Genomic DNA, 26,208 nt, shown 5'->3' with positions numbered 1-26,208 from the left:
TTTTAAGAACATATTCTTTTATAAGACATGTACGACTTGATGAGGTTTGTATAACTATATGCAGTAGTTTACATTGTAATTGATTTAAATAATGGCTTGCATTAGATAAGCGACTCGCCGGCTCCTGCTAAAGCTCAGTGAAGCTCCAGTAACAAGTAAAGCATTCCAGGAAACGTTCGTTTATTTGACTGTCCGTCAAGGCACAAGCAATTTACTCTGAGCAGCTAATCGGATGCATTCCACTCTATCTTCCGCGGATCTAGCTACAGTATCGACACACATAGATAGTGAGGTCCCTCTTGGCCAATCGGAGGCCAGGATGATCCTCGGTAAGCCAATGGCAGAGCAGCTATGAGTATGTTGCGTTCAGGAAACTCGGAGCTGTGTATACCAGTGTGGTGGTTGCTGTTGCCGTTTCCGAACGAAGCAGTAGAGGTCGCTGTTGGATTAAACTTCGTTGTAGTGAATCTCGTCGCGAGGCAAGAGCAGAGAAAAAGATTTCGTAGAACGCAACAGGGTTTTTTTTTCCTTGTATGAAGGGCAGGAGAGTGGGAATGGTGTTAATGCATGAAGATTTTTTCACACTAGAGGGTATTTTCGCCCATGTAGGTTTCGTTGTAGAGGAGTTTCACTGTAGTTTCAGGAAGAGATGGACCTGGAGTCAGGAAATTTTGAACATGTCTTGGCGACAAGAAAAAAATGTTTGCGACCATTTAAAGTGTCGGCGAACGTCTCTGGGCGTCCGTCCTATTATGTTCAAATATTAATTAAAAGGTAAAATTGTCATAATTTGTCCCCTTGAACGCAAAACACGGTCGCATCAAGTAGTCCCGTTGCCCAGGAAACTTGAATGCAGCGTCCACCGGCCTTCTCTGTCACGACTATCGTCATCCTCCCCGCAGACAAGTGAGCGCAGCCGGCAGGAGAGTTCCGGACACGCCGCCCCCACTACCATACCCTCCACCGGATTTAGCACAAGCAGCGCCAGCGTGACCACGACAAGACTAACAACCAAAAGGGAGAAACGAAAAACAGGCCGTTGGAGGAATGACTGTGCCGCTTACGTGGGCGAGTTAAGGATATTTTCAAACGTTACGCGCCGCCCGCCAACTTTTGTCGCTGAATCCGCCACTTCGCGTCCGAAAGCCGGTAAGCTGAAAGAGCCCCCCCCCCCCTTCTTCCAAACATCCCCAACACGCCGGCCGGTGTTGTCTTAGCTTCCATCTTAACCAAGCATTCGGAAGTGTGCTGGTTAGTTGATCTTCCACCGTCCGTTTACATGAGTTTGTTAGCTTAGCTTCAGGAAGAAAACGCCGGTATTGGCTAGCCGCTAGCATGACATAACACCTAACTCAAGCGTCGTCTTGTTTTATTTGCATTTTCGGAAATAAAAAAATGCAAGTAATCTGTTTAGTAAGTGACACCCCCCACCGCTCCCCCCACCAATGTGTCCTCATACATAACGAGTTTGATAACTGTCACGTTCCAGTGAATAGTCGGCCCCGTTTCTTTTCACCTAAACCGAATGAAGGGACTATGGGTGGAAATAATATTCAAGAATGTACCGCGGTGACACTGTTATTTTATATGGATGTTGTAACAAATGTCCCATCGAAGTCAGTTGCCATGTGTGCCGAGCTTCTTATTCTCCGAAAAACAGGCACGTCGGAATGACTTCGAAAACGAAAGTGAAGCAGTGGGCCGAGCTGAAACTAGCCGGCAATGAGTGCTTCAAGACCGGCCAGTACGGAGAGGCCACCCGCATCTACAGCCTGGCCATCAGCGAGCTACACAAGTCGAGTAAGTCTGCTTCCATATCGACTGCCATACTTCATTTTATTTGAACTTACACTACCACTAATGAAGTAAAGTAACACATGGAAAGAAAATACTGCCAAGGGCTTTATGGGAGGCATTTTGGCCTCTCTCACATGACCTGTAAAAGTGGCCACTTTTCCCGACGTCCCATGAAGGCAGCAGCAGCACGTTTGTTGCGAGGAAGAATTCAAACAGCGTCACAGGTTGCTCCTTAGCTGCTTGCTTACCAAGCGTATCTACTACTACCTACCTGGCTACTTATCAACTAGAGATGGGCGGGTGAACCTTGATGACTCTTTTAACGTCAAAGCGACCTCCGTCACTAAACGGGGTCAAACTATGGCAGAATAAAAGTACAAATAATGCCACTGGTCGATGCATTTACGTAGTGCTTCAGAATTCATTTAATGGGACGAAGTTTCCATAAAAATGCTGTAACATAAAGTCATCGTGTTGCTCTTGTGTGCATCCTTCGTATAAAGGGATTATTTCTGTACAAAAATGACAAAAGGGCACAGGAAAGTCTTTATTCAAAAATAATTTCTCCACAGTGGAAGGTTTTAGGTGGCTTCTTTTAACACTCACTAATTCTCCGTGCTAAGAAAATATACGCTCTCATAGTTTCGATAAATATTTCAACATGTCACATTTTATGTTAACGTACAGGAAAAAGGAGCATAGCTGCAGACTGTCCACGTTGACAGACTCGTTCGTTTGCTGGGCATGATCTTCATCATGCCTCGGACGCCAATGCTTTGATATGGCCGAGGTATTTTTGCTATATGCTAATTTCTGCATGAGTAGCAAAAACATATTCATGAGTAAAATGCAAGTTGGCATGCACAGAAAAAAAATGAGTAATACTCTACTTACTTACCTTATTTGGCAGTGTAAGATCAAAACGATCCCAAAGTCTTGAAGGCTGCTTTTTTTTTTTTTTTTTTGTAACTAACGCAACTAAGCTAGCAACTTCTCTCCTTCCGAACCAAACCCACATCGTTCCCTTTTTTGGTGCTGATTGTAAACTGAAATTGGCATCAAAGCAAGGGCAGGAACCAATCCATTTCGAGCTGTCCTTACTCGCGACGGATGAAGCTTTGAACGCCATCGGTCACATGATACTTGCAGATTGAATTCTTTTGTATGAAGTCCAAACTGAGTGTTGTGGAGCTATCCCTTGATTCCTGATGTGTGGTCATGATTGTGCCTGCAGATCCAAAGAACGTGGAGGATTTGAGCGTGTTGCACTCCAACCGCGCCGCTAGCTACCTCAAAGAAGGAAACTGCGCCGAATGTCTCAAGGACTGTAACCTGTGAGTATCTTAAGGCCCCCCGTGCCCTCACTATTCGCTGGGGATAGGGAAGGTCGCTCGGGCGGCGATGAGCGAATTTTTGTGCCTAACTGATGCTTCCTTAAAAGTGATAGCATTTGTGATAACGTTTTTTTTTTGTTTTTTTTTTTGCTGAGATTCATAGTTGAAATCCATGAATACCCCAGAAATCACGGCCTCAAAACAGTTTGCTCGTATCTTAAATGCTTGCGCTCATCTTTAACTGTTACCCATAAAAATGCAGTAAAAATGTCCAAAAAATGTTGTCGTTTTAGTTTTCCACCGACACACCAAGCACATTTATGACCACCAGTTGCATGTCAGGCGCCTTTGTGATGTCTTCCCAGTCGAATTTCTTTTTCTTGCTGCAATTTTGTGTCGCTGGACGCAGAAGTGTTTTCGAGGTGTCCAAAACTCACCACGGACCCGTGGGACTACGGCTTACTTTTGCCGTCCTCACGTCCAGCCGGCAACTTTGGCGTTCGCATACAGTACGGCCGCATCGGAGGAGTATTGTCAATCCCAGCGCAACGCCGCCGATCATCGACAGCGGGCGCGCGGCTGTGCTCGGAGCGAAAAGTAACAGCTCGTGCGAGACGAGCAAACTCGCCTGTCGCAAGCCAACCTGCGTCCGGTCTCTCGATGACAAGAAGGGCTGAGAACCGAGTGAACATCTCGGTTCTGTTTTTTCACACGAGCGTGGACCGCTAACGGCCCGCCAGACTCTTGAGCCGTGACGTTGCACGGCTGCTTCGGTTAGCAAAGCGTGCTTCGACAGCGATGGAGGGATCGCCGCTCGACGGACATCGAAGCGTCCGAGCTAACGCGCAGATCCTTTTTGCTAGCAAAGTAGTTTGGGCGTGTGACTGTGAGCCGGCTCAAGCTTGCCCCGGTCTTCCGCCAGTTCTCTGGAGTTGGTGCCGTTCAACGTGAAGTCTTTATTGCGCCGGGCGGCCGCCTCAGAGGCTCAGGAGCGTTACCGCCTGGCCTACGTGGACTACAAGACCGCACTGCAACTGGACGCGCACCTCGTGGCCGCGCACGAGGGAGCAAACAGGTACACGCTGCATACATATTATATTCACGTCGAGGTATTCCCAACACTCGCTGATCCCATCGTCGTTTGAATCCAGTTCGTTTTGAGAGCACTTTTGTTAGTTTGTCTTCGTGCTTATTTTGTCAAAAGCTTCGTTTTCGTGTTGTTTGTATTAGTTTTTAAAAATATAAGGACTGTTCTATTAAGTGCAAGATACAAATCTCAAACAAGTTTGACCTTCATTCTTCCGTACGAATGGACTGCAGTCACGAAAAATACATTTGGAAAAAAAAAAAAGTATTTTCTGATCAACTACAAATCTCAAACAAGTTTCATTTCATTCTTCCGTACGAATGTACTGCAATCACAAAAAATACATTTGAAACGAACCCGAAAGCCTCGCGTATGATATTCATTGACCAAGACAAAAACGAAGGACGTTTTTGCTGTAGTTGCAGTAAGCTTTATAAAGCGTAAGCTGGAGTTTGTTGAAAGCGTTTTGTGTATTGCACATTTTAAGTTCACAAAAATGCTTCAATGAACTGATAACTAAAAACCTTGCCGCTTAGCGACTTTCCGCCGCGCCGCCGCAACGCAACGGCATCGCGCGGAACCACGATCTGGCCGCCGAGGAGGATCTCCGGCGAGCCGGGTTGCTTAAGGAGGAAGGCAATGCGCTGGTTAAGAAAGGGGCGCACGCCCAGGCTGCCGAAAAGTACACGCAGAGCATCTTCCACTACGGCAAAGAGGCCGCCGCCTTCACCAACCGGTAGGGGAACGAACAAGATGGCCGTGTTAGCGGAGCTTCAATGATAACCTGTGTGTGTGTGTGTGGTCAGGGCATTGTGCTACTTGGCGCTGAAGCGCTACCACGATGCGGTCGGCGACTGCGGAGCGGCGCTCGCCATCGATGGCGCCAACGTCAAGGCGCTCTACCGACGAGCGCAGGCGTACAAGGAGCTCAAGGTGACAGACAGCCTGCATGCCTACCAACTTACTGATGTGCTCAGCAGGGCCCGAGCGATTAATCCGTCGGCCGATATCGAGCCATTTTCCAAGAACTCATCAAATCGTCCGCGGTTTTGCCGGCTCGCGAGACAGTAAATGCAGTTCGGACTCACTCTGGAAGATCTCCGCTCGCCCCTGAACGCAGCTTGGATTCATTCAGGCCATTAAGCGGCAAGGGAGACGATATGTTGTCGCAGTTTTGCGTGCACGTGGTCATTATTCACAAGGAAAACAACATGGCAGGTTACTGCTCGTACAGCAAAAATGGCATTCTTTTGTTGTCGTCGTTGTAAGTGTTCAGGTTATTTTAGTCATTTTAAAATGAATCGGTAATTCTGCCCGATATCTGAATCGGTGCCCAAAAAATTCAGATTGATCGGGCCCTCGTGCTTCGATCCCTAGATGGGATCCGACCTGCCGAGTTCCCAAGCAACTTGCCTCCTGACCTCCCGAGCGTTCTTCTTACCTAGCCACTTGTTAAGCTAACTTAGCAGTTTTCCTTTTTATTTTACTTTTTTCCTTCAGGAAGTGAAAAGTTGCATCCGAGACCTGAACAAGCTCCTGGAGGTTGAGCCAAACAACACTGCCGCCATCAAGCTGCTGCAGGAAGTGCAACAGCAGGAACAACAACAACCTCCGCAGGAGAAGAAGAAGAAGAGCAAGACCAAGAAGAAGTGACCACCGGACGCTTGTCTGTCTCGAAACACGGCGAAAAGGCAAAAGTGGGCGGAGTTAGCTCAATAAAGACAACCAATCACCACAGTTATCCCGCCAATATCTCTTCCAGCCCCCCCCCCTCGTCCCCATCTTTCTGACCCAAGTGCCTGAAAGCACCGTCGTCGTCATCATCATCATCATGTGGTCTTTGAGCTTATTCATTGATCATCTTTGATGTGGTCACCATCTGATTTTCCTTCTCTTCATCGCTGCTCTGCTTTCTGCATTTGTGCTTTCGATCGGTCTTCTTTTTGTCCTCACCCCGTGGTGTCTCCGAGCTCTTTTTCACCATGGAAGTCATTCACTGCTGTTGATGGCCATTCGTCATCAAAGATCAATTTGAACCGAGCTCGCTGGCGACGAGTTTGTCTTGGAACGCTGCATCGGCCACCACGTGGCTGACACGGACGTCTTCGACCATGACTTGGATTTTCATTGCTCACTTTCATCCTCTTTTGTCTTCCTTTCATTCTGTAGTGTCTTTGAGCGTTTGTGTGACTCTATTGGTAATCTCTTATCTCATTCTTTTTTTTGTAAAACGTCTTCTGAACTCTTCATTGGTGACTTTTCATAGCGCTGCCATTGCGCTCCCCCAGCTTGATGACTTTTCATCTCGTCAGCATGCGTCTTGCCTTTGATTTGTAAAGCAACCTCTTTTGATATCCGTTTTATCTTTCACACCGTGTCCTTCCACTTCGTCATGTTTTTTTAATCACTTCGTCTCATCCGCTCTTGGATCAGAGACTTTCATTTCGTGTCATAGCTGGTCTTTGTTCTTCCTGGTCATCACAGTCGCCATCTAGTTGCGTCTTCGATCTTGTTGCCGTGACACCCGCCATCGCACATATTGTTTTCCTGCCAGATTAAAAATCTGCCTTCTGATCGGCTGACAGAAGTGACATTGGCGGCGGCCATGCTGTAACTCGCACAAGAAACCTTTTCATTTTGAATCACATGATTGCGATAATGTCGTGCACAAGGGGGAAAAAAAAGTCATTTCAGAAAAGTTTTTGACGTTTAATGTTCTTGTTCATTTTTTTGTGTCCCCCTGTCAAGTAAAAGGTGAAAGAAAATGATCCGGGGCTATCCCAATTGCCATGAGGGTGCAGACGTATCAGTTTTTTTTTTTTAATCATTTTGTGGTTTTATTCAAGCAAAGTCAAAACAGTCACAATCACGTGCACACGTTAAGCAATAAAACCATCATACAAGCAAATGTGCCATTTCTTGATTTGAATTAGAAGAACGGTTAAAAAGTGTTGACCAACTAAAAAGATTTTGCATGTCATGATTAAAAAAAAAAAATTGACAGTGAAAGAAAACATTTTTCCTCCCCGCAAATGAAACTAAAGTAGCATTTCCACAACCACGAATAAACCAGTTACTTCAGAAAGCAAACGCCACCTTGCCCACAGGGAGTAGGATGCAATTTTAATCAAATGTCAGCTCTGGTCACTATAGAAATTTGTCCAACATGACAAATTGTCACGCAGCACTTTTTGGCCGTCTTAGATGTGGTCCTAAGACACTCAAGGGCGCATATGCAATTTATTTGACTTTTAATTTGTGGGAAAACTATGTTGTCATGGTTGTTACATGTAGAATTTTGATGTAAAAAAAACAATTTAGAATAAATCTGTAATATAACAAAGTATGGAAAAGGTAAATCACTGCATTCAAGTTAGCTAGCTGGCAAAAGCTAACATCAAGAGTCTGTGTAAATAGAAGTGGGTTGCGGTCGTGTTAGCTGATTAATGCTAACCATGTAGATAGTTTTGGAGTCAGACCCCACCCCCCCAACCACCAAATTTCAGAGTCTGATTCTTCTAGTTCCCCAACTCTTAAGGTCTGAGCTTGTAGTTCCTGAAACCTTTTACTTGAACAAAGGCAGTAGGGTACTGTGGTGTACAAGACACCTGGATGTGTCCCCCCCCCCCCTTGGTGTCTGGCGCCACCCTTGAGTCTCCAGCCAAACACGAGCTTGTATGCACAAGTGGGACGGAGAGGAAAGGAGTCATGAGCGTTGTTGAAAATAAACACACAGTTTAATAACCTTTTTTTGTCTTGTTTGGATTAAAGTGGAATAAAAGCAGCCAGTGGGCAGGACTAAGAAGCTGAAAAGAAGTTAAGAAAAGGAAGTAGGAAGAAAATGGTGGTAAGATTTAAAAGGGAAAAAAAAAAAACCTCCCAGTGAGATAGGACGGGCCAGAAGGTTCTAAAGGAGCTTGTGGAGTGCCAGGTTCAGCTGGGGGGGAGAGGAAGGGAAAGGGGGGGGGGGGTCATGCGGCTGCTTCTTATACAGAAGATAAAGACGAAGAAGGAATGAACGTTTGTGTGCATGAAGATAGGAAACAGGAGTAAGAGCGGAGGTTGGATGGCAAAGGTGTCGGGTTGGAAAGGTGCGTGGTACTAATTCTCGCCCTCGCCGGCCTCCACCTCGTCACCCTGGTTTTCTGATGTCCACAGCTGAGGGGGGAGGACACACAGGAAGTTGGCTGTCAGTCACTTCCTGGCCAAAGTATGCACTCACAGATGCACTCAACACACTTTCTTTACAGTATAATCATGTGTTTTTGAATTTTGAAAAAATCTTTTTTTTTATGTTATGGTTTTTAATGTACTGTAGATTTTTTTTTTTTTTTTAAATGTCGCTGGCCCTTGTATCACAGGGTGTCCCTAATGAATTGTCTATCGAGGCTCGGCGCGGCGCCCAAGGTGTGCGAGAGTGTCGACTCACAGTCAGGTTGTCCCTTAGTAGCTGCATAATCAGCGTGCTGTCTTTGTACGATTCCTCGTTCAAGCTGTCGAGCTCGGCGATGGCGTCGTCGAAAGCCTGCCCCGGAAAGGAGGTGGTCAGAGGGCGAGAGCGGTGACGGCAACGTCGTCCCCCCGCCGCCGCCATTGTCGTCGCTATCACGACATTCTCACCTGCTTGGCCAGAGTACAGGCCTGATCCGGCGAGTTGAGGATCTCGTAGTAGAAGACGGAGAAGTTGAGGGCCAGGCCGAGTCGGATGGGGTGCGTGGCCTGCATCTCCTCCTTACTGATGTCAAACGCCATCTGGTACGCTTCCTGGGATTTTGTCACCGTAGCTTTGAAGAGGACACAGAGACCATCTTACTGCGGGAAAGGCAGCCCGTGACATGACGGCATCTTCCGACGGGAGGCGCCATTAACCCTTTGAATGGCAGCCATAAAAAAAAAAAAAGATCCTATTGATTGCCAGCCAATTTCGACAGATTTTTTTGCTTTCGTGACACCTCAAGCACCGGAACAGTTGTTTTCTTTGATCAAATAAGCTTCCACTTGTATTGAATGTACATTAAAAATAATTTTAAAAAAGGCCCCCTGAAGCGTTTTCTCTCACGTGGCACTTTAACGTGGCAAACACTTTGATCGGTCGCAAACCGCTTATTAACAGTTGCTTTTCCAAAGATCGGCCATGTTCAGAAAGGCGTTGCGGTACAGGAAGATTTCCTACGACCAAAGACAATCGTACAACAAGACGCCGCCTGACGACACGACGCCGCCTCACGACGGGATCTCGCGACGAGACGCCACGTGAATACGGGCGGCCGTTTTACGACAGGACACCATCTCGCGGCGACCAAAGCTCACTCACTCTTCTTGTTGTCGCCGGACGCCACCTCCGACAGGTATCTGAAGTAGTCTCCTTTCATTTTGAGGTAGAACACTCTGCTCTCCGCCACCTTCGTGTTGCTGATGAGGAAGTCGTCCAGAAGTTTCTGAAAGGCGACAAGCACCGCAACGGTCCGTTAAAAATGGCCATTTCCTTTCCATGTGAAAACTTCTCAACGACGGGGCTATTCACAGTACACGACAAGAGTTGTTTGAGTGGCACGTCCCAACCTTCAGTACAACATTGCGTGCATTTCCACACCTCAAAACACACCCGCGCACGCACACCCGCGCACGCACACACACACACACACGGATTGACCTTCAACAACATCGCATTATGTCATGTTGAACACAACAAAGCACACGTCGACCTCTTGACCTTCAAAGCGTAAGCACACACACACCGCAAACATCACCGCGCGCAACCCCAGACCGTGAACACAAATATAATCAATAAAATAGCTTCTTTTTTTTTTTGATCATAATTAAGATCTGCATTTTAGGCAGAGCACCTGATTGTTTTACGACACTTTGCCCTTTAATTTGTTCAACTTGCCGGGTGGTGAGAATGTTTAAATGTCATTTATACCCTATGTTGTAAAAAAAATGCGCATTTTTAATTTTTTTTGCCGATTTTAAAACGGCTCATAACGACCGAGTCATCGGTCAGGCCCTAGTAATTGTTTTACCGAAAAAAGAAATCTAAGATCGACACTTTTCTCTGCTCCTTTTTCCTTCAAACTTTCCTTTGATGTAATTACGGGAAAAAGGAACTCAAATTGTGCATTTGAGGTTCTAAAATCCTCAAACGTGACCAGAAACTTGCGAGTAGTGTCACGTAGTACAAGATAAGGCGACATACCAACACATCGTTGCAGATGTCTTGGAGCTCAGCCTCGATCTTGAGGCGGTATTCGCGAGCCATCTGCTGTTTCTTCTCGCAGCCCTCCGTCTTCTGCTCGATGCTGGAGATGACGCGCCAGGACGAACGGCGAGCTCCCACCTGCCGGCGACAACGCGGCATCGCGTTAACACGGAGTCTCGCCAAGCGCAAGGGAGAGCCCACGCAAAGGCGGCCGGAGTCGTACCACGTTCTTGTAGGCCACGGACAGCAGGTTGCGCTCCTCGTTGGTCAGGTCCTTGTTCTGCTCCGTCACCTGCTTCATGGTGGCCGCCATGTCGTCGTAGCGCTCGGCCTGCTCGGCCATCTTGGCGCTCTGCACCAGGTCGTTCCTGTCCATTTCGCGGCTGCGGACGACGTTGTGGAGGTTCGTGAAAGGTGATCGACGACCCGACGACGAATGCGTAAGATTGGACTTCTCACTACAACTCTCGGGTTTTTTTTCCCCACCTCAAAAAGTCCAATCGCTGCTTCTGCTCTCATTGCAAGCGTGCACTCCATCCATGCGCAGCAACACTGCCCCCCAGTGGACAAAGGGCGCGGGACAACCGCTATTTTCTTTTTTGCCCCCCCCCCCATCGCTATTATTTTAGCACGTCTTAATTTGACTTTCGGACTTCTCGTTGTCCTTTCAAGTTATATTCAAAGTTGAATTTTTAAGGATTCGTGAAAATGTCCTTTCCTGAAAAATTCAAGGACACAGATCCAATGACTTTTTTTTTGTTGTCATACCAACACACGTTTCCACATGACGTGGCATGAAATACAATTCCAAGAGCCCAGGTTGGACCAGTTAAGTGATGAAAATAAGATAAAAATAGGATCAAAAGATAAGGGAAATGCTTATCGCGACTGTTTGAATGACTCGAAAGATGCGTGGCAGAAAAGGTGCGGCCGTCAGAGAATGAAAATGCGAGAAGCTTCAATTTCACATATTTAGAAGGTCAGTTTGCACTTGACAAGAACAAGTGTTCAACGCGCAGGAATGAACGGCCATGATGGTTTGGAGTAGTCGAGTACTGGAATCAACGAATAATCATCATTTCAATCTCAGACTTGTTTGTAAAGGCACTTGCGTCGTTTAAATTGAATCTGCACACTTTGATGCTGACAGCCTGAAAAAGTTGCAGTTCCTATTGATCCTTTTTTTTTTTTTAACAAACAAGTGAGATGTGCTGCTATATCGTTCAGTTGTCCCATAGCCCAACACAAGGGCCCTGAATTTGATGAATATCACCCACAATATAGTTTGCTGCTATGCATTTTGAATTTAACAAATAAAAATGGTTGGCTAGCTAGTCCTTTTGCAGCTCTGGTACTTTGTCACAGTTGTACACATCATACAAGAGTATTTGTGTGACAATTTCCCTCGGGAGAAAAAAAGTCAAGCATCTCCTCATTTATCTAAACATGCATCTGTAATTTATCCATCCATTATCTGTGGCCATTCATCTTCCTTCATCCATAGAGTTTATTTTATATTCAATAGAGATTTATCGTGTGAATCACGTGATCAATCAATCCCTGAATCGCTTTTAGTCCCCTTTTGACAATCAACACGTTTTCCACCATTCAAAATAAGACTGACGGTGACTTCCATTGAAACAAGTTTGGAAACGACCAAAGTGGTGGTCCCCCGCGCCCCCCGCCCCCACCCCTCCACGCTAATGCGCTAACACGAGAGCGAGCAAACAAGCCAAACGCGCGGTTGGACTTGCAGTGTGAAGGGCGGCGACCCCGTTCGTGGCTTCATTCCAAGCGAGGCTGTAGCAAAAGAGGCTTAAATGGTCGCCGGGGGGGCGGAGAAATTGTCGCGGCTGGCGAGCGTTACCGCAGGCTGCGACTTTCTTAGCCGGGCCTGCTAGCAGTTCCGCCCTCCTTGTCGTCGTCGCACTCCCCTGTGGAATTTTAAAATGGAGGCTAGCCTAGCACGCTAGCCGGACGCCGAGCCACTTCGATCGGACACTTTTCATCGAACCCATCGGCGGCGCACACACCCGCGAAGGGTGTCCGAACGTGGCATTTGGCCGGAAACGCGCCTCAATCGAGCCAAATCAAACCAGCGAGTAGAATTGTGGAAGACGGGAAGAGGAGCGAGGCGAACTCCTGGGGAAGGAGGGCGTGTTAGCCCACGCCATGACGGAGCAGCGGGGCGACTTGATCGTCGAGCTCTCTGGTGGGTGATTGGACGGGTTCCAGCGCCCAGACCGAGCCGGTCGGCCGTTTCCCCCGACGCACGCAGCTCGCAGACGCTCACAGCGAGGCGACGCCAAAACGTCGCCGCTTACGACGGACGAGCCAGCGCGGCTAAGCTGTCAAAAAAACGACACGGCTCATCGGCGACTCCCGCGTCGACCAACAGCCGCCCAAGCGGACTCAACTGCGAGTGAGGCGGAAAAAGGGCCGATACGTCGCGGTACTCGGATGAAGTCGAAGCGGGTCGCTGCGGGGTTAATTTGTTCGTACGCGGCCTAAATCCTCGCAGCCAGCCCCAAACCACAATGGGCACCTTCCGCCAAGGAGGAGGCGAAAGCGGCCGCCGTTCGCGGATCGCGCCCCCGCAAAGCGAGACGCTTGCCGCCGGCGTATGACGAGTAAGAATGTCGTCAACTCACGTTTGTCAGGTAGGAAGGAGATTTGGCGATTTTCTGCTGTGGCCGCTGAGGCTTGGTCGAGCCGTCCTCCTCTCGCTGCTCAGGGGATTCAGGGCAGTACCACTTCCGCCTGCGCTGACACTTCCGCTTCCTCTAAGCCACACCCCTCCACCCCGCCAGTATCCATGACGACGCCACTCAGGGGTTTCCGAGGCTCCCGGCAGGGGCTTTGACGTCAGCGCTGCCACGGCAACTGCCGACGACTCAACGGTGACGTATTATTCAGTAATTATTATTTATTCGTGTCATTCAAATTCTGTGCATATATTAAAAAATATATATATATATATATATATATTTTTATGTTTGAAAAAATCCGCGATTATATATATATATATATATATATATATATTAGAGAACTTTTTCAAGATACACCAAATTAATTTTTATATATATGTATATGTAAATTGGGAATTTCTCCATTGTGAGACAAATAAAGGTTTTCTTATCTTTTCTTGTATATATATATATATATATATATTGGAACAAAAGAACAATAATTTGTGTTTTTTAAAAAAAAAAAACCTTCAGAGAATCCCTAACTCCGGCTTGAAACATGAAACCTGTTTTCAAACCATAACTACGAATATCCGTCCATCCCTTTTCTGAACCGCTTTATCCTCACGAGGGTCGCGGACGTGCTGGAGCCTATCCCATCTGACTTCGAACAGCAGGTGGGATACATCCTGAATTGGTTGCCAGCCAATTGCAGGGCACACAAGGACAAATAACGATTCTCGTAAAAACACTACTCCCATAATGTTGCTTGATTAGAATTATATTGCGCACTTAATTCACTTCAAAGTGAACAACGTGGAAGCTCAGTGGAATCACAGAAGGGATTGTGTTCCATTTTGGCGGTTCCGCAGTACATGTCATGTTTGTCGTGCGCGTGTGTGTGCATAGTCAAAGGAGGAAACTAGTCAAGCCAGTCAAGTATCGTTGCCTGGTCAAACATGACATTGGACAGGACCAACCCTAACCGGCACGCCAACACCAAACTGCAGCGTTTCACTCAGTCACTGTGAGCTGATGTTGACATCGGGAGACATGTAGACGGACGCCGTCGCCTTGGTCCTTCACCATGTCCATCAGCGTGAACGTAAGGAAGGTCTCCAACCTGCCGGGAGGATCCCAGCGGAGAGTGGAGCTTTCCTTTAGAGGTCAGTTGTCTGCTTGAGAAAGAGAAAAAGAAGACACCCCAAAATGCTTTGGGGCGTCACTGGTCCACATGGCTCGTTCTTTTTGGAAAAATGTTTTCTCTCCTCCTTCTCACAATTCCGTCTGTGTGTATATCTATCTATTTTTTGCTATTGCCATGGTGACAAGTTTTGTTGTCCATCCGGCAGGATTCACCCAGAGAACCAGAGTGGTGCAGAGTGATGGTGTGGCCTTTTTCAATGAGGTCAGTCTCGTCAGAGCGCAGATGAATGATGATATCATGCGGTGTGTGTGTCTGTGTGTGTGGTTGTCATGGTTGTTGTTGGCTTCCGATTGAAACTGTTTCAATGCAACTGACAGGAATTTCCTACCCTTGCTCCCCAAACCCGCACGCGTGCACACACACACGAAATGCCTCAAATTCATGTTTCTACAGCTCATGCTCTACTATCAGAGCCGTAAGACCGGCGTGCCGCGCAGCCCCTTTAACGCAGAGAGAGAAAGCTCAAGTGGCGCATGATTGCATCCCAGCAGTAATGGATGATGTGGAATGAATCCGGAATGAACTGGAGCCAGAAAGAATAGTATCCGCCGTTTACACAAAACAGTGACTTGGAATGTCACAATCAGATAAGATGACATCACTTCTCCTGCCCTGGCTGTTGTCCATCCATCCATCCATCCGTCCGTCCGTTTTCTAATCTGCTTATTCTCACGAGGCTCGCGGGCATGCTGGAGCCTATCCCAGCTGTCTTCGGGCAGTCGCAACCTAAACCGGTTGCCATAAAATCGCAGAGCACACAAGGACAAACAACTATTCACACTCACAATCTCACCTCAGGACAAATGTGTCCCATTACGCTACGGTGCAGGTTTTTTCGAATGTGGGAGGAAAGCGGAGTACCCGAAGAAAATCCAGGCAGGCACGGGGAGAACATGCAAACTCCACACTGAAAGGTCGCGGCCCAGAATCGAACCCATGACCTCCGTACTGTGTGGCAGATGTGCTAACCAGTTGCCCTCCTGGCCGATGTGTTGAAAAATAATCATTGTAATATTTTTTCAAGTGAACTCCGGGCGTGACCTTCAATGCGTGTTTGTGCGCGCGTGTGTGTGTATGCAGTCTTTCCGTTGGCCTCACTATGGTAAAGTCATCCGACATGAAGTGCTGACCATCAGAGTTTACAACTTCAGTAAAGTCTTCTCCAACAGGTAATGTATATATACACACACACACACACACACACACACACACACGCACGCACACCGAGGATTTTTCCAAGTAAATCCCTCCACAGATCAGAACTTGAGGTGATCGCTATAGTTTGACAAATGTTTCATGGTTTAACCAGTCTTCATGGGATAAAACTTTCCTGTTACCTTTTCCCATCTTTGCTTAACGCACACAGTAGATATTTTTTCAACCGTAGTGCCGCATGAACATTCGAGACATGTTTTTTTTTTTTTTGCAAAGTGTTCCACTGCTGCACCAATGTTTAAAAGTACCATCCAATTATGCTGGGGTAAATCTTATATGAGTTATATGCTGGTCAGCGCAACATTTTGGCATCCCCTTACAGTGTTCTTATCTCTAAATTCCTTTAGCCAGATATTTAATGGAAGTTACTTAACTATTTACTTTTGTGCATGCGTGTTTGTGTGTGTAGACTGCTGGGAAAGCTGGTTGTGGGTCTCCAGCACATCATCACATCAGGGAGGCTGTTGCTACGGGAACCACTCACCGATGCCAACCATCTCCTGACTGATGTGAGTACTTGAGTGTGCATCTGTGTGTGTGTGTGTGTGTGTGTATGTGTGATAATCCTGTTGTCCGGCGAGTAGATCTACGTGGAGTTGGACGTGCGCTACAATCCAGTTGAGGGCGCCGCAGGAGGATGGGAGGGACAGGACTTCATCAGAGTGGAGGACAAAGATGAGTAAGAAGTCAAGCGGAAAAACTAAAAAAGTCAGAATGTCTCGGGTTGGATGGACTTGTATGAGGTCACTTGTCGCTAGGCAGAATTCAAAATCACACAGATCAAGCTTTTCTTGGCGTTTTGGTTTTTCGTCTGCAAAATCACGCCATTGTCTGTCTTTCTTGTGTGACGAGTGACGCGGATTTTTTTGTTCGGTTGATTTGTCTGAGTTTGTTGATATTTGTTGAGTATGTCAGTTGCTCTGTTCATTCTTTGGCATGCCAGTTAGTTTACTAGCTTACTAGCTGGCGACTCAGTCAGTTAATTAGTTCGTGATTTCATTGTTCAGTGAGTTGGTTGTTTTGTTAGTTAGTTACTTTTTCCATCCTTTATTATGTGTTTGTTTTTAATTTTTTTCCTGTTATATTGTGATTTAGTCACCCAGTTAGTTACCGTCATTTTTTAAAATGAATAGGTTGCTGTACTTGTTGCTTAGTTTGTTAGTTCATTCCCTCTTTAGTTAGTTGTTTCATCAGTGTTTTTGTGAGTTGTTTCATTCATTTGTTCTTTGGATAGGTAGTTCATTTTAATCCTGCGTGTGTTTCTTTTTTGAATCTGTGTTGCTCAGCTCATCGCTGGGCTTCCAGAATGAAGCCTTTGAAAATGACGAGAGGTGAGAGGGACTTCACATCACACTTGCATGAACGCGCACGCACGTCGCACCACCACACGGACAAAACCAATCTGGTCTATCCTGACCAAGCCCACCGATGTTGAGTCGTCTGGAGAGGGAGCTGGAGAGGGAGGCCCGACAACTGGGGCGCGACCTCATCCGCGGTCAGGGCGACCACGACGACTACGACGACTACGACGACGACGACGAAGACGACCTGCTGGACATGGAGATGTCTGATATCGTCTTCACTCCTTTGATGAGGTCGGCGAGAGTGTTTTCATTGCGCATTTCTGCGTTTGACTATTTGTCATGTTCAATCGAAGTACAGATTTCTTTTTTAAATGAATGCCGATTAGTTCTTGACCTTCTGTCTGGTGGAAGAGATTCGATTTGTCATGCCTGTTGTTTGACATCGCTAGCATAGACACACATGTCCAAAAATACAAATCTTTGGGAGTAAAGAAGCATGTGTGTGCGTAAATGTGTGCAGTCGTTCCAGGCCGCTGTCTCGGCATGTTGCTGCAGCCACGCCCAGGGTTCAAAGTTTCCAGGTAAGAATGCCACCAAAAAAGGCGAAGTCATTTTCACAAGTCCAGGTTTAAACTTGTCTAAATTTGGGCTAATTAACTGGGGCTAAAAGAAGGGCCCACTCCAGGAATAGTAGCTCAAAAACTACTAGGTAGGGACGACAGTATTGCCCGAATTTCCTTCCTATATGTAGCTACTAAAGGTCCTCATATCTGAGCGCTGAAAGATTGGCCTGCTCAGATACTCCTTTGAAGAGTTCCGGGAAATGTTCAGCTGCGAATACACGTGATTGGCTGATTGCAGGTCAACGTCAACATCTTGGAAGCGCAGAAACTGGCGGGCGTCAACATCAACCCAGCCGTGTTCATCCGAGTGGGGGATCAGAAGAAACACACGGCCACGCAAAAGTCCACCAACTGTCCCTTTTACAATGAAGTACGCGAGGCCACCACACACCACAACCGACAATAGAACACAACAAAAACCCTGCAGTCGAACGCATTAAAACACGTTGCCATGCGCGAAAACCCAATCGAGACACAATGCGTTGTTCTCAATTCCTGTTGCAGAACTTCCAGTTTGAGTTCCATGAAACTCCAGAGGTTCTCTTTGACAAGGTTATCGAGATCAAGGTCGGCCCCGCCGTAATCGCTGGCTCGTTTCCATGGTGACAGGCCGCCAAAACTGTCCCGAACTGTCCGCCCTTGCAGGTGTACCACCGCCGAACCCTGCCCTTCCTCACGAGCCACGTGGGAACCTTCAAGATCGACATTGCCACCGTGTTCCATGAGCCAGGTACGGTCAAACGAGCGCAGGCGTGCCCCGCGGGCCCGCATGAGCGCTCGACTCATTTGCAGACCACCGCTTCTACGAGAAGTGGGCCCCGCTCACTGACCCGGCTGACACCCGATCGGGGGCCAAAGGCTACGTGAAGGCCACCCTCAGCGTGCTGATGAAAGGCGAGGCTCTGAACGCCGGCCTGCCGCCCGCCACGTCCGGCGCCAACGACGACATCGACAAGTCAGTTCGTCCGCATTTTTCAACCCCCGAAGCGAGTTTCACGAAGCAACCGGACATCCGCGATCAAGACCCGTCAAAAAGTCTCAAGAAGGCACAGCAAGTCAGAAGACATTTTGGTTCGAAGCGGACATTTTCGGTTCAATTTAGCAATTTCCACGGTTCCTTCAAAATCTTAAAACTATTTGGAAAATTCTGCCCCCCAAGGCAGTTTTAAATGAAATTGGGTAGCCATGTCTCTCATGAGTACACCCGCATAAAAATGTAAGAAGCCTTGCTTTAAAAAGTTGGCAATCTACCCTTTCTGCTCAAACTGTGATTGGTTATTTTGGACGTTTTTTTCCCATCATGCTCCTTCAAGTTGATGAAGAATATTTTGAAATTCCGGCCCCTGAAGCCAGTTTTACTTAGCTACATGAAATAGCGGATATGTCGGTCATGAGTTGACCCACAAAAAAGTCTCAAGAAGCTGTGCCTAAAAAGACACAAAGAGCTTGCTGTTTTGGTTTAAAACGGCCTTTTGGACACCTGCAGGGCACATCAAAAGCCAACTTGTCCAGCCAAAATATTTTGAAAATTCTGCACCTGAAGCCAATTTGGCTTCGGAACATGCAATTTGGTAGACATGCTGTATCTATCTTAAGTAGACCCACAAAAAATGTCAGACACAGTGGGTCTGCTATTTTGGTTTGAAGCGGCCATTTTAGGATCATTTTGGCTCATATCCAGACATCTTTGAAAGATGAACTTGTCCGGACGGAATATTTCAAAAATTCAGTCAATTAGTAGCGGGAAGTTTGCTCGGCATGAGTAGTCTGAAAAGACACGAGGTCATTTTTGTACAAAGCTGGATGGACGCAAGGTGCGAAATCCGGAAGGTTTCCTTGGGCAGCCCTAATTGAACGCGTTCCCCACAGAAATCTGATGCTTCCCCGCGGTATGCCTTCCGATCGCCCGTGGGCTCGATTTCGAGTGCGGGTCTACAAGGCAGACGGCCTGCCCACCATGGACGCGGGGTTGATGGCCAAAATGTCCAAAGTCACTGACCGGAGGGTCTTCATCGATCCTTACGTTCAAGTCACCTTTGCCGGACAGCAGGTACGCCGGCACCATACAGGTCATTCGGGTCCGCAACTTTGCGTTCAAAGTGGACCGGTCTCTCCTAGGGTGAGACGTCTGTCGCGAGTGCCACCAGCTGTCCGGTTTGGAACGAGGAGATCTCCTTCATCGAGCAGTTTCCTCCCCTCGCCCAGCGGATCAGAGTCCAGGTCCTTGACGACGCCAAGATGGGGGACGTCGCTCTGGCCACGCACTTCCTGGACCTGCAGCAAATTTCAGACCCCACAAGGAACGGTACAAGCGCGAAACTGACGGATTGCGGTCTCTCCTTTAACAATTCTTCAACGTGGAAATGCGTGTGTCCCGCAGGTTTTAACCCCACCTTTGGACCATGCTGGGTCAATCTATACGGTTCTCCTCGGAACTCCACCCTCGGAGACGTCCACCAGGTAATCAATCGCTTGTGGAATTGCCTCCGTGGAGGTTTCTCCCGGCTCCAAATGTCCCGAGAACACACTCAAACAATCCAAACCGGATTGAAGCTACTCCAGCCTACCGTCATGGAGGTTTCTCCCGGCTCCAAATGTCCCGAGAACAGACTCAAACAATCCAAACCGGATTTGCTACTCCAGCCTACCGTCGGTTGTCTTCGCCAGGCTTTGAACCAGGGCCTTGGAGAGGGAATCTTTTACCGTGGTCGAATCCTCCTGGCGCTGTCTGTCGAGATTTACTCCTCACCACTGGCCGTCGCCACAGACTCCGGCTCGGCCCCGCTAGCGATGGTACCGGAATCCATCTCGTCCATTGTGATCCATCAGGACGCTCTTCGGGACTGCTCGGTCTGAGTCTGCTGTCACTCGGTATTGTGATTCTCTTGAAGGTGAAAGGAACCTTGAGCAGGTTGGGACTGAGGAAGAAGCGAGGCAGCAAGAAGGAAAAAAGGAAGGAAGGTGAGGACGGCAATTGATCCGACGCAAGTCAAAATGATGCCATCTTTCTTGAACCCGATAAGACTTTATTCTCGTCACGTTCAAGCTTTTTTTCTTGCAAGATTTCAATTTATTTCTCAGAAAATACGGTTTTATTTGGTAAACGTATTCGATTAAAAAAAACAACAACAAGAAGAAGAAATAAAAAATCTTTATCACCTAAAAAAATATGATGATCGCTCAAGAAGCTTTTTTCATTGGTTCTCTTAGCTGATTAGGATTCGCTTTTCTCGGCTCTGATTGGTCGAAAGCAAGATCCTTCAACTTTCCCTCTGACACTCAAAATTGTTGCATTGTTTTTTTTTTTTTTTTGCACGTAGTTTCCAGCCAATTAGGCGATGAGTCTGGGGAGGCGGGAGTGGAGGTGCCAGAGGCGGTGACTGTGGACGTGGAGGAGATTCACCCACTGCCTGAGGTTAGCGCTGGAAAAGTAACCTCATTTCCATCTTCAATCTGTCAAAAGAAATTCATTTTAATCAAAACAAACATCGAAGCAATTCTTAGCAGTGGGGACTTAGGTCAGAGCCCAGAGGTACACCACAGCACACAGCTGCGACAGGTGTAAACAGATTGGGGTTTGTGTTTTTGTTTTGCGTAGGGTTTCCTGGGTGAGAGAGAAGACTTTCTGCTCTTTGCGTCTTTGTTTGAAGTTACCATGATGGATCCGTCTGTCGGCACCAGGCCCATGACCTTTGAACTTTCCATTGGTAAAAAAAGCACGACCTGTGGAATGAGCGAACAAACAGCAGAAACACCAAGTTGTAAAATCGTGGTCACGGCAGGAAATCGTGGTAAGGCGGTGACAGCCGGGAGATCCAAGAAGAGCCAAAGCCGGGAGGAGGCGCGACACAGCCGGGAGGAGCTGAGGCAAAGCCGGGACGATCTCGGCGAGGAGGCCCAAGGGCTTCTGGAGTCGGAGGAAGAACTGGACAGGGAGGCGGTTCTGAGTCCAGAACCTGAGAACAGATCCGTGTCCGAGCCCATGAGACCGCAGCCCACCGAATACGACAGGTCGGGACTCGCTTCCGGTTTGTCTCTTGCTGTGTCGCCTGTCGCCGTGATTCCGTGAGGCGTGGATACGGGACCGTCGCGACCATGTCTCACCCGAATCTCTCGCCTGTGTCTCACCTGTGCTACCTGTTAGACGGGTATGGGGCCCAGATCTCATCCCGATATCGCTGCTTGTTTGTCACCTGTTTCTCACTGTTCCACACCCATGCGTCACTGAAACCTCACTTATGAATCACGTCCCTCTCACCTGGATGGAACCCTCCTTCCTGTCACACTTGTGTGTGTTTCCCGTGTGTCACTTGTCATCTCACCCACGTCTTACCTGTGTTTAATTTGCTCGTCACCTGGCTCCAGTCTCATCGACGCCTCGCTTGCGCCCCATTCACCTGTTTGTCACCTGCGTGCAATCAATCTCACTAGTGTGTCACGTGTTTCTCAAATGTATCTCACCCATGTCACTTACAGGATATTGTATCCCGCTTGTGTCTCACCCGCGTGCCAGGTCGTTTCAATGCATACCCCTGCACGCGCCCTGGGAGAAAAACAAGCCGTGTTTGTTTGTCTGGAGTCAATTCGAAGACCACAGCTTTCGGCTGTACCAGGCAAATTGGCTCAGCAAGATGGCCGACAGGCTGGTGAGGTGACACGGGGTGGAGCCGGCCGCCGGGTTGACTTGTAGATTGTCGGCGTAATGCGCGGCGGGCTCATTTGTGGGACGGTTTCAGGAGATCGGTCTGGATGAGGTGGAGCGTCTCGGGCGGAGGCCCCGCACCAACGTGAAGGAGCGTCTAGTGCACGTGCTGCTGGAGCTGGTCACTTCCTGCAAGTCAGTGAGCGCCTGGAGCAAGTTTGCTTCAAAATGTGTGCGGTGTTTTTTTTTTCCAAAGATGTGTTTAATTTTCTTAATTGTTTTCATAAAGACAGTTCAGACTGTCCTCAAACCGCCTTGCGCAGTTTCGTCCCAACAATCTGGATGCACGCAGGAAAGACTTCATCAAGAAGAATTTGGTGAGGCACTTGTTTTTTTTTAACAGAACTGTTTGTAAAGAATATGGCGACATAACGTAAATGAAAGAACACAGCGAGAGCTTTCCATATCAACCATTATATCGTTCATTGATGTTTATAAGATGACCAACAATGTGAGTGGTCGGGTCAAAAATCCATTTGCAACAAAATCAAAAGAGTGCTTTCCGAAACGAAAGGTCTTGATGAGAGCTTTACAGATCTGCCATTTTGACAATGTGTTTTATGTGAAATTGAACCTGCAAAATGACCAAAATCAATACGCGGCAAAGTAATTCCAATGAATTTTCATGAGTGCTTTATCTGCGGTTACTTTGTCAACTCTCATTTGTGCTCACATAAGAACCAGAAAATTTCTCTCGTTTGTTTCTGTCAGTGACATGACTCGTTGACGTGTCTCTGAACCGCTCATTTCTCTGAATGTGGTCACATGATGTGTAGCTTATGCTAGCCAGACGGGCCATGAGGGTCAAGCAGAGGCTAACCAGGCGGACACTCAAACAGCACCTGACGGGCGTTAAAAAACTCCTGAGCAAACTTCGACACCTGGCCAAAGAGGTACAACGTAAAAGTCGCGTCTTCGTAATGCTCATACGACAATTCATATTAATGACAACAACGGAGTCGCAATGAGCTTTGACCCCCTCTGATGTGATCTGCGACCAGCCCCAGAACACCATCCCGGATGTCTTCCTGTGGTTGCTGAGTGGAAGCAAACGACTGGCCTATGTCAGGATCCCCGCCCACTCCGTCATCTTCTCACTGGTGGAGGACCAGAGGGGGCGGGATTGTGGTCGGGTCACCACACTCTACATGAAGGTCTGTCGCCAAAACTAGAATTATCGAAAACGTCATCATACTCCCGTACGTTTCCTGTTGCCAAACGAAACTGCCCTTTGGAGAGCGAATTCTCAAAACATTTCGTCTTTTTAAGGAGCTCTGCAAATGGCCAAATTGAGTATAAACCGGCCCGCTTCAAACCAAAATGGCAGCCGCTGAATTAGCTTCAGTGGCTGAATTTCAAATCGTTTTAGGACCAGTTCGTTTTTGAAGGACCTCAGCAAAATGGTCCAAAATGGCTTCGTTCCAGACATGTCAACCACAATCATTTGGTCTGTCGACCAATCAAATGGATGACAGACCGTCCACGTCTCGTGACTTTTAGTCTCCGGGCAGTTCCGCCAGCGAGATCTTCGCCAAGCTGGAGGTGTACCTGTGGCTGGGCCAGGCCAAGTACAGCAAGGAAGCCATCACCTCGCTCCCAGACGAGTTCTTGCCCGTCTACGAGGAGTCGGGGGAGGAGGAGGCGGCACCGGTCGTCACGGCAACCAGGAGGATGCCCATCAGGCTGTGCTGTCAGGGTGAGTCCGACTGAGGCTTCGAGTTCAGGGGTGGTGCCCGCCGGGTTTTTTTTTTTTTATTGGCCCCCGCAAAGTCTCCTTCTAACATGGATAGGAGAAAGTATCATTTGTTTTTGAATTGAAGACAAAAATGGAGCAAAATTTATCGGATATCCGACTTTTAATTTTATTTGTTGAATGTTAAAAAAAAAAAAAAGTTTCATGAAAATTTGGTGTGGGAATTTTTTGGGAATTGAGAATCATGAATCCATATCATCCCATTTTTTCTTTATTCATTTTTTCCAAATAAGAAAAAAAGGTTGATTGAAATTTCTCTGATATATATATATTTTTTTTTTTTGTAAAAATGTAACAAAAAGTAAATGATACACCACCCATTTTTATTTTCAATGTTTTTAAAGATTTGAATTCTAACCACGTTTGAATGTTGCACGGTATCACACTTTTTATTTCAAATAATATTCACATAAAAAAAATACTTAAATAATACTTCAATGAAGTTTTTCTTTTCTTTGAGATTTTGTCTCACCCAACAACTTTCAAAAAATCGTTATGGTGACTTAAGTGTTACAAACGATGAACTTTTTAAATTTTTTTCTCCCCACACAAGTGGCAAAGTAGACGTGGTATGTTGCGTTTGCAGACAGTCGCTACTTCCAGCTCCGATGTCACCTCTACCAAGCGCGCGGCTTAATGGCGGGCGACGACAACGGCCTATCGGATCCCTTCGCCAAGGTGCTCTTCTCCACGCAGTGTCAGGTGACCAAGGTGAGTCCGATCGCAACGTACGAGTAACGATCACAAACAACTTTTGTTTTTGTTCAAACTGCCAGCGATGTCCAGCGCGTATCCAACTCAATAAAAATGTCCAAAGAATTTCACCGCTATTGGACGCGCGCGCCTCAGGTGTCCCCAGACACGCTGTCGCCGGCGTGGGGCGAGTGTTTGCTCTTCGACCGCGTCCTTCTGGAGGGAACGATGGAGGACCTCGGTCAAGACCCCCCCCTGGTCATCGTCCACATCTTGGACTACGACGCCGTGGTAATGCCGTTCTCCCCCTTGGCCGAGCGGTGAAGCGATGTCGTAACGTGCGAGAAAATGCGCGCAGGGTAGCCCGAAGCCTCTGGGCCGAGCGTACGCCGAGCCCGAGTTGAAACCCGCGGAGGCGCTCTACCGGAAGCCCCGTCTGCGCTTCTACGACATCAGCATGGGCAGGATGCCGGCCGGAGAGCTGCTGGCCGCCTTCGAACTCATCGAGCTGGACTACTCCACCTTCGGCGAGGTGACGCGCTCCGCTGCGCTTTTTGTTCGCGTGAAGACATGCCAGTCGGGAGTGAATTACCGCTGGAACCACTTTTCAAATAATCCACATTGAACTGCGCTTTTCGAGTGCTGATCCCAGAAACAGTTGCGTGTGCTGCCCATAAATTTAAAAAAAAGGCCTGATGTGCTCAGGTCATTCTTGTCACTCTTTCTCATTGGACTTTCCAACATTGGACATCGAACTTGGGCCTTCTTTTCTTAGGTGTAAAATGATCCCCAAATGTGGACATGTTCTGTCTTGTACGCACTCTTTCCTTCTTGCTCGCTCTTCTTGCTGTTGTTGGAGGCGCGGAGGGAGACCATGTTGCGGTCACGGCGGGATCCTTTCGCCGTCCTCCGCGTGCGTGCTCGTTTGAATTCGGGCTGAGTTGAGGTGTGAAATCAGAGGCTGGAAATGGAGAAGTTTCTTCAAGAAGATGTGATGTGAACGTTCGGGGCACAATGGTTGTGATCAGGGCACAAATGCGCAAAAGGAACATCTCGAGACGAGTCTTATAGATTCCAAGCAGGGCGTCGTCTTCAACTGAGACGGATCCTTCACTTTGGTTTTTCCTGGATCACTTGCAGCAGTTTCATTTTCCTAAGAAGCGTTTCAGCGCTTCTGTTTCAGAATCGCCGCGGCAGCACTTTTGTTTCGAGCAGGTTCGGACAGGACTCGGGTGTGAAACCGCAAGTCAGCTCAAAGATGCCATGCGCAGCGTCGTCGGCTCTTTGTCTGCAAAGGTGTAACGTATTATTTTCCGTCGCCGAGGAAGTTCAAGTCGAGGTCACGTCCTGAGGTTCGGAGCGAGGTCACGCTACAGTCAAAGCGGAGCTGTCTGTCGTGTGTCGTTGAGATCAGAACGCAAGGAGCGAGAATAAAGTCTGCGTGGAAAAATGATCACCACAAAATCCCGAGATGCACTCTTGGCCAATGATGTGCCACCCGAGTAGTGTCATGGCTCCTTCGCGGCCACTTTTCCCGCGCGGTCGATATGTCCGGACGTTGTTGTAAGCAGGCATGAAGTGACGGCGTGAAGCTTGATTTGCGTGTC

At 47.7% G+C, this 26,208-nt stretch overlaps 4 protein-coding genes across 4 annotated transcripts; 3 read left to right on the top strand and 1 right to left on the bottom strand.

Moving 5' to 3' along the window:
• The first annotated feature begins 792 nt into the window (after window positions 1–792).
• On the top strand, window positions 793–7,126 carry tomm34 (translocase of outer mitochondrial membrane 34). The gene is made up of 8 exons (XM_019860452.1): window positions 793–1,149; window positions 1,661–1,800; window positions 3,032–3,131; window positions 4,054–4,270; window positions 4,755–4,954; window positions 5,025–5,151; window positions 5,719–5,867; window positions 6,967–7,126. Exons 2-8 carry the CDS (start codon window positions 1,671–1,673, stop codon window positions 6,974–6,976), a joined length of 933 nt encoding a protein of 310 aa, XP_019716011.1. The 5' UTR covers window positions 793–1,149; window positions 1,661–1,670; the 3' UTR covers window positions 6,977–7,126.
• An 810-nt stretch (window positions 7,127–7,936) lies between these two features.
• On the bottom strand, window positions 7,937–13,182 carry LOC109510288 (14-3-3 protein beta/alpha-1-like). The gene is made up of 7 exons (XM_019860485.1): window positions 13,069–13,182; window positions 10,641–10,800; window positions 10,415–10,555; window positions 9,533–9,656; window positions 8,839–9,002; window positions 8,648–8,743; window positions 7,937–8,376 (listed from the first exon to the last, which is right to left on the bottom strand). Exons 2-7 carry the CDS (start codon window positions 10,791–10,793, stop codon window positions 8,320–8,322), a joined length of 735 nt encoding a protein of 244 aa, XP_019716044.1. The 5' UTR covers window positions 10,794–10,800; window positions 13,069–13,182; the 3' UTR covers window positions 7,937–8,319.
• A 56-nt stretch (window positions 13,183–13,238) lies between these two features.
• LOC109510268 (fer-1-like protein 4) lies at window positions 13,239–16,861 on the top strand. The gene is made up of 7 exons (XM_019860451.1): window positions 13,239–13,317; window positions 14,014–14,270; window positions 14,457–14,512; window positions 15,392–15,480; window positions 15,936–16,035; window positions 16,111–16,205; window positions 16,813–16,861. Exons 2-7 carry the CDS (start codon window positions 14,192–14,194, stop codon window positions 16,859–16,861), a joined length of 468 nt encoding a protein of 155 aa, XP_019716010.1. The 5' UTR covers window positions 13,239–13,317; window positions 14,014–14,191.
• LOC109510267 (fer-1-like protein 4) lies at window positions 16,856–25,226 on the top strand. The gene is made up of 23 exons (XM_019860450.1): window positions 16,856–17,121; window positions 17,351–17,411; window positions 17,692–17,823; window positions 17,958–18,020; window positions 18,099–18,183; window positions 18,246–18,408; window positions 19,323–19,503; window positions 19,572–19,758; window positions 19,834–19,913; window positions 20,121–20,246; window positions 20,345–20,414; window positions 20,774–20,868; window positions 21,052–21,160; window positions 21,236–21,464; window positions 21,967–22,099; window positions 22,190–22,290; window positions 22,385–22,472; window positions 22,932–23,048; window positions 23,157–23,309; window positions 23,656–23,851; window positions 24,495–24,619; window positions 24,758–24,892; window positions 24,960–25,226. The coding sequence occupies exons 1-23, from the start codon at window positions 16,955–16,957 to the stop codon at window positions 25,224–25,226; spliced, it is 3,063 nt and encodes a 1,020-aa protein (XP_019716009.1). The 5' UTR covers window positions 16,856–16,954.
• The last annotated feature ends 982 nt before the right edge of the window (window positions 25,227–26,208 follow it).

The sequence above is a fragment of the Hippocampus comes genome, unplaced genomic scaffold (assembly GCF_001891065.2).
Source record: "Hippocampus comes isolate QL1 unplaced genomic scaffold, H_comes_QL1_v1.1 scaffold106, whole genome shotgun sequence".
NCBI lineage: Eukaryota > Metazoa > Chordata > Actinopteri > Syngnathiformes > Syngnathidae > Hippocampus > Hippocampus comes.
Note: the sequence above shows the minus strand (reverse complement) of the source record. Positions and strands in the feature narration are given on the sequence as shown.

Excerpts from the sequence above, each read along its gene's own strand:
- tomm34 (XM_019860452.1), top strand. The coding sequence starts at position 1,671 with ATGACTTCGAAAACGAAAGTGAAGCAGTGGGCCGAGCTGAAACTAGCC. Across the intron at positions 4,955-5,024 it reads GCCGCCGCCTTCACCAACCG|GGCATTGTGCTACTTGGCGC; the intron begins GTAGGGGAACGA and ends GTGTGTGGTCAG. Across the intron at positions 5,152-5,718 it reads AGGCGTACAAGGAGCTCAAG|GAAGTGAAAAGTTGCATCCG; the intron begins GTGACAGACAGC and ends TTTTTCCTTCAG.
- LOC109510288 (XM_019860485.1), bottom strand. The coding sequence starts at position 10,793 with ATGGACAGGAACGACCTGGTGCAGAGCGCCAAGATGGCCGAGCAGGCC. Across the intron at positions 10,556-10,640 it reads CCGTGGCCTACAAGAACGTG|GTGGGAGCTCGCCGTTCGTC; the intron begins GTACGACTCCGG and ends TGTCGCCGGCAG. Across the intron at positions 8,377-8,647 it reads TACTAAGGGACAACCTGACT|CTGTGGACATCAGAAAACCA; the intron begins GTGAGTCGACAC and ends CTCCCCCCTCAG.
- LOC109510268 (XM_019860451.1), top strand. The coding sequence starts at position 14,192 with ATGTCCATCAGCGTGAACGTAAGGAAGGTCTCCAACCTGCCGGGAGGA. Across the intron at positions 15,481-15,935 it reads AGTAAAGTCTTCTCCAACAG|ACTGCTGGGAAAGCTGGTTG; the intron begins GTAATGTATATA and ends TTGTGTGTGTAG. Across the intron at positions 16,206-16,812 it reads AGAGTGGAGGACAAAGATGA|CTCATCGCTGGGCTTCCAGA; the intron begins GTAAGAAGTCAA and ends TGTGTTGCTCAG.
- LOC109510267 (XM_019860450.1), top strand. The coding sequence starts at position 16,955 with ATGTTGAGTCGTCTGGAGAGGGAGCTGGAGAGGGAGGCCCGACAACTG. Across the intron at positions 18,021-18,098 it reads ACAAGGTTATCGAGATCAAG|GTGTACCACCGCCGAACCCT; the intron begins GTCGGCCCCGCC and ends CCGCCCTTGCAG. Across the intron at positions 21,161-21,235 it reads GACCTTTGAACTTTCCATTG|GAAATCGTGGTAAGGCGGTG; the intron begins GTAAAAAAAGCA and ends TGGTCACGGCAG.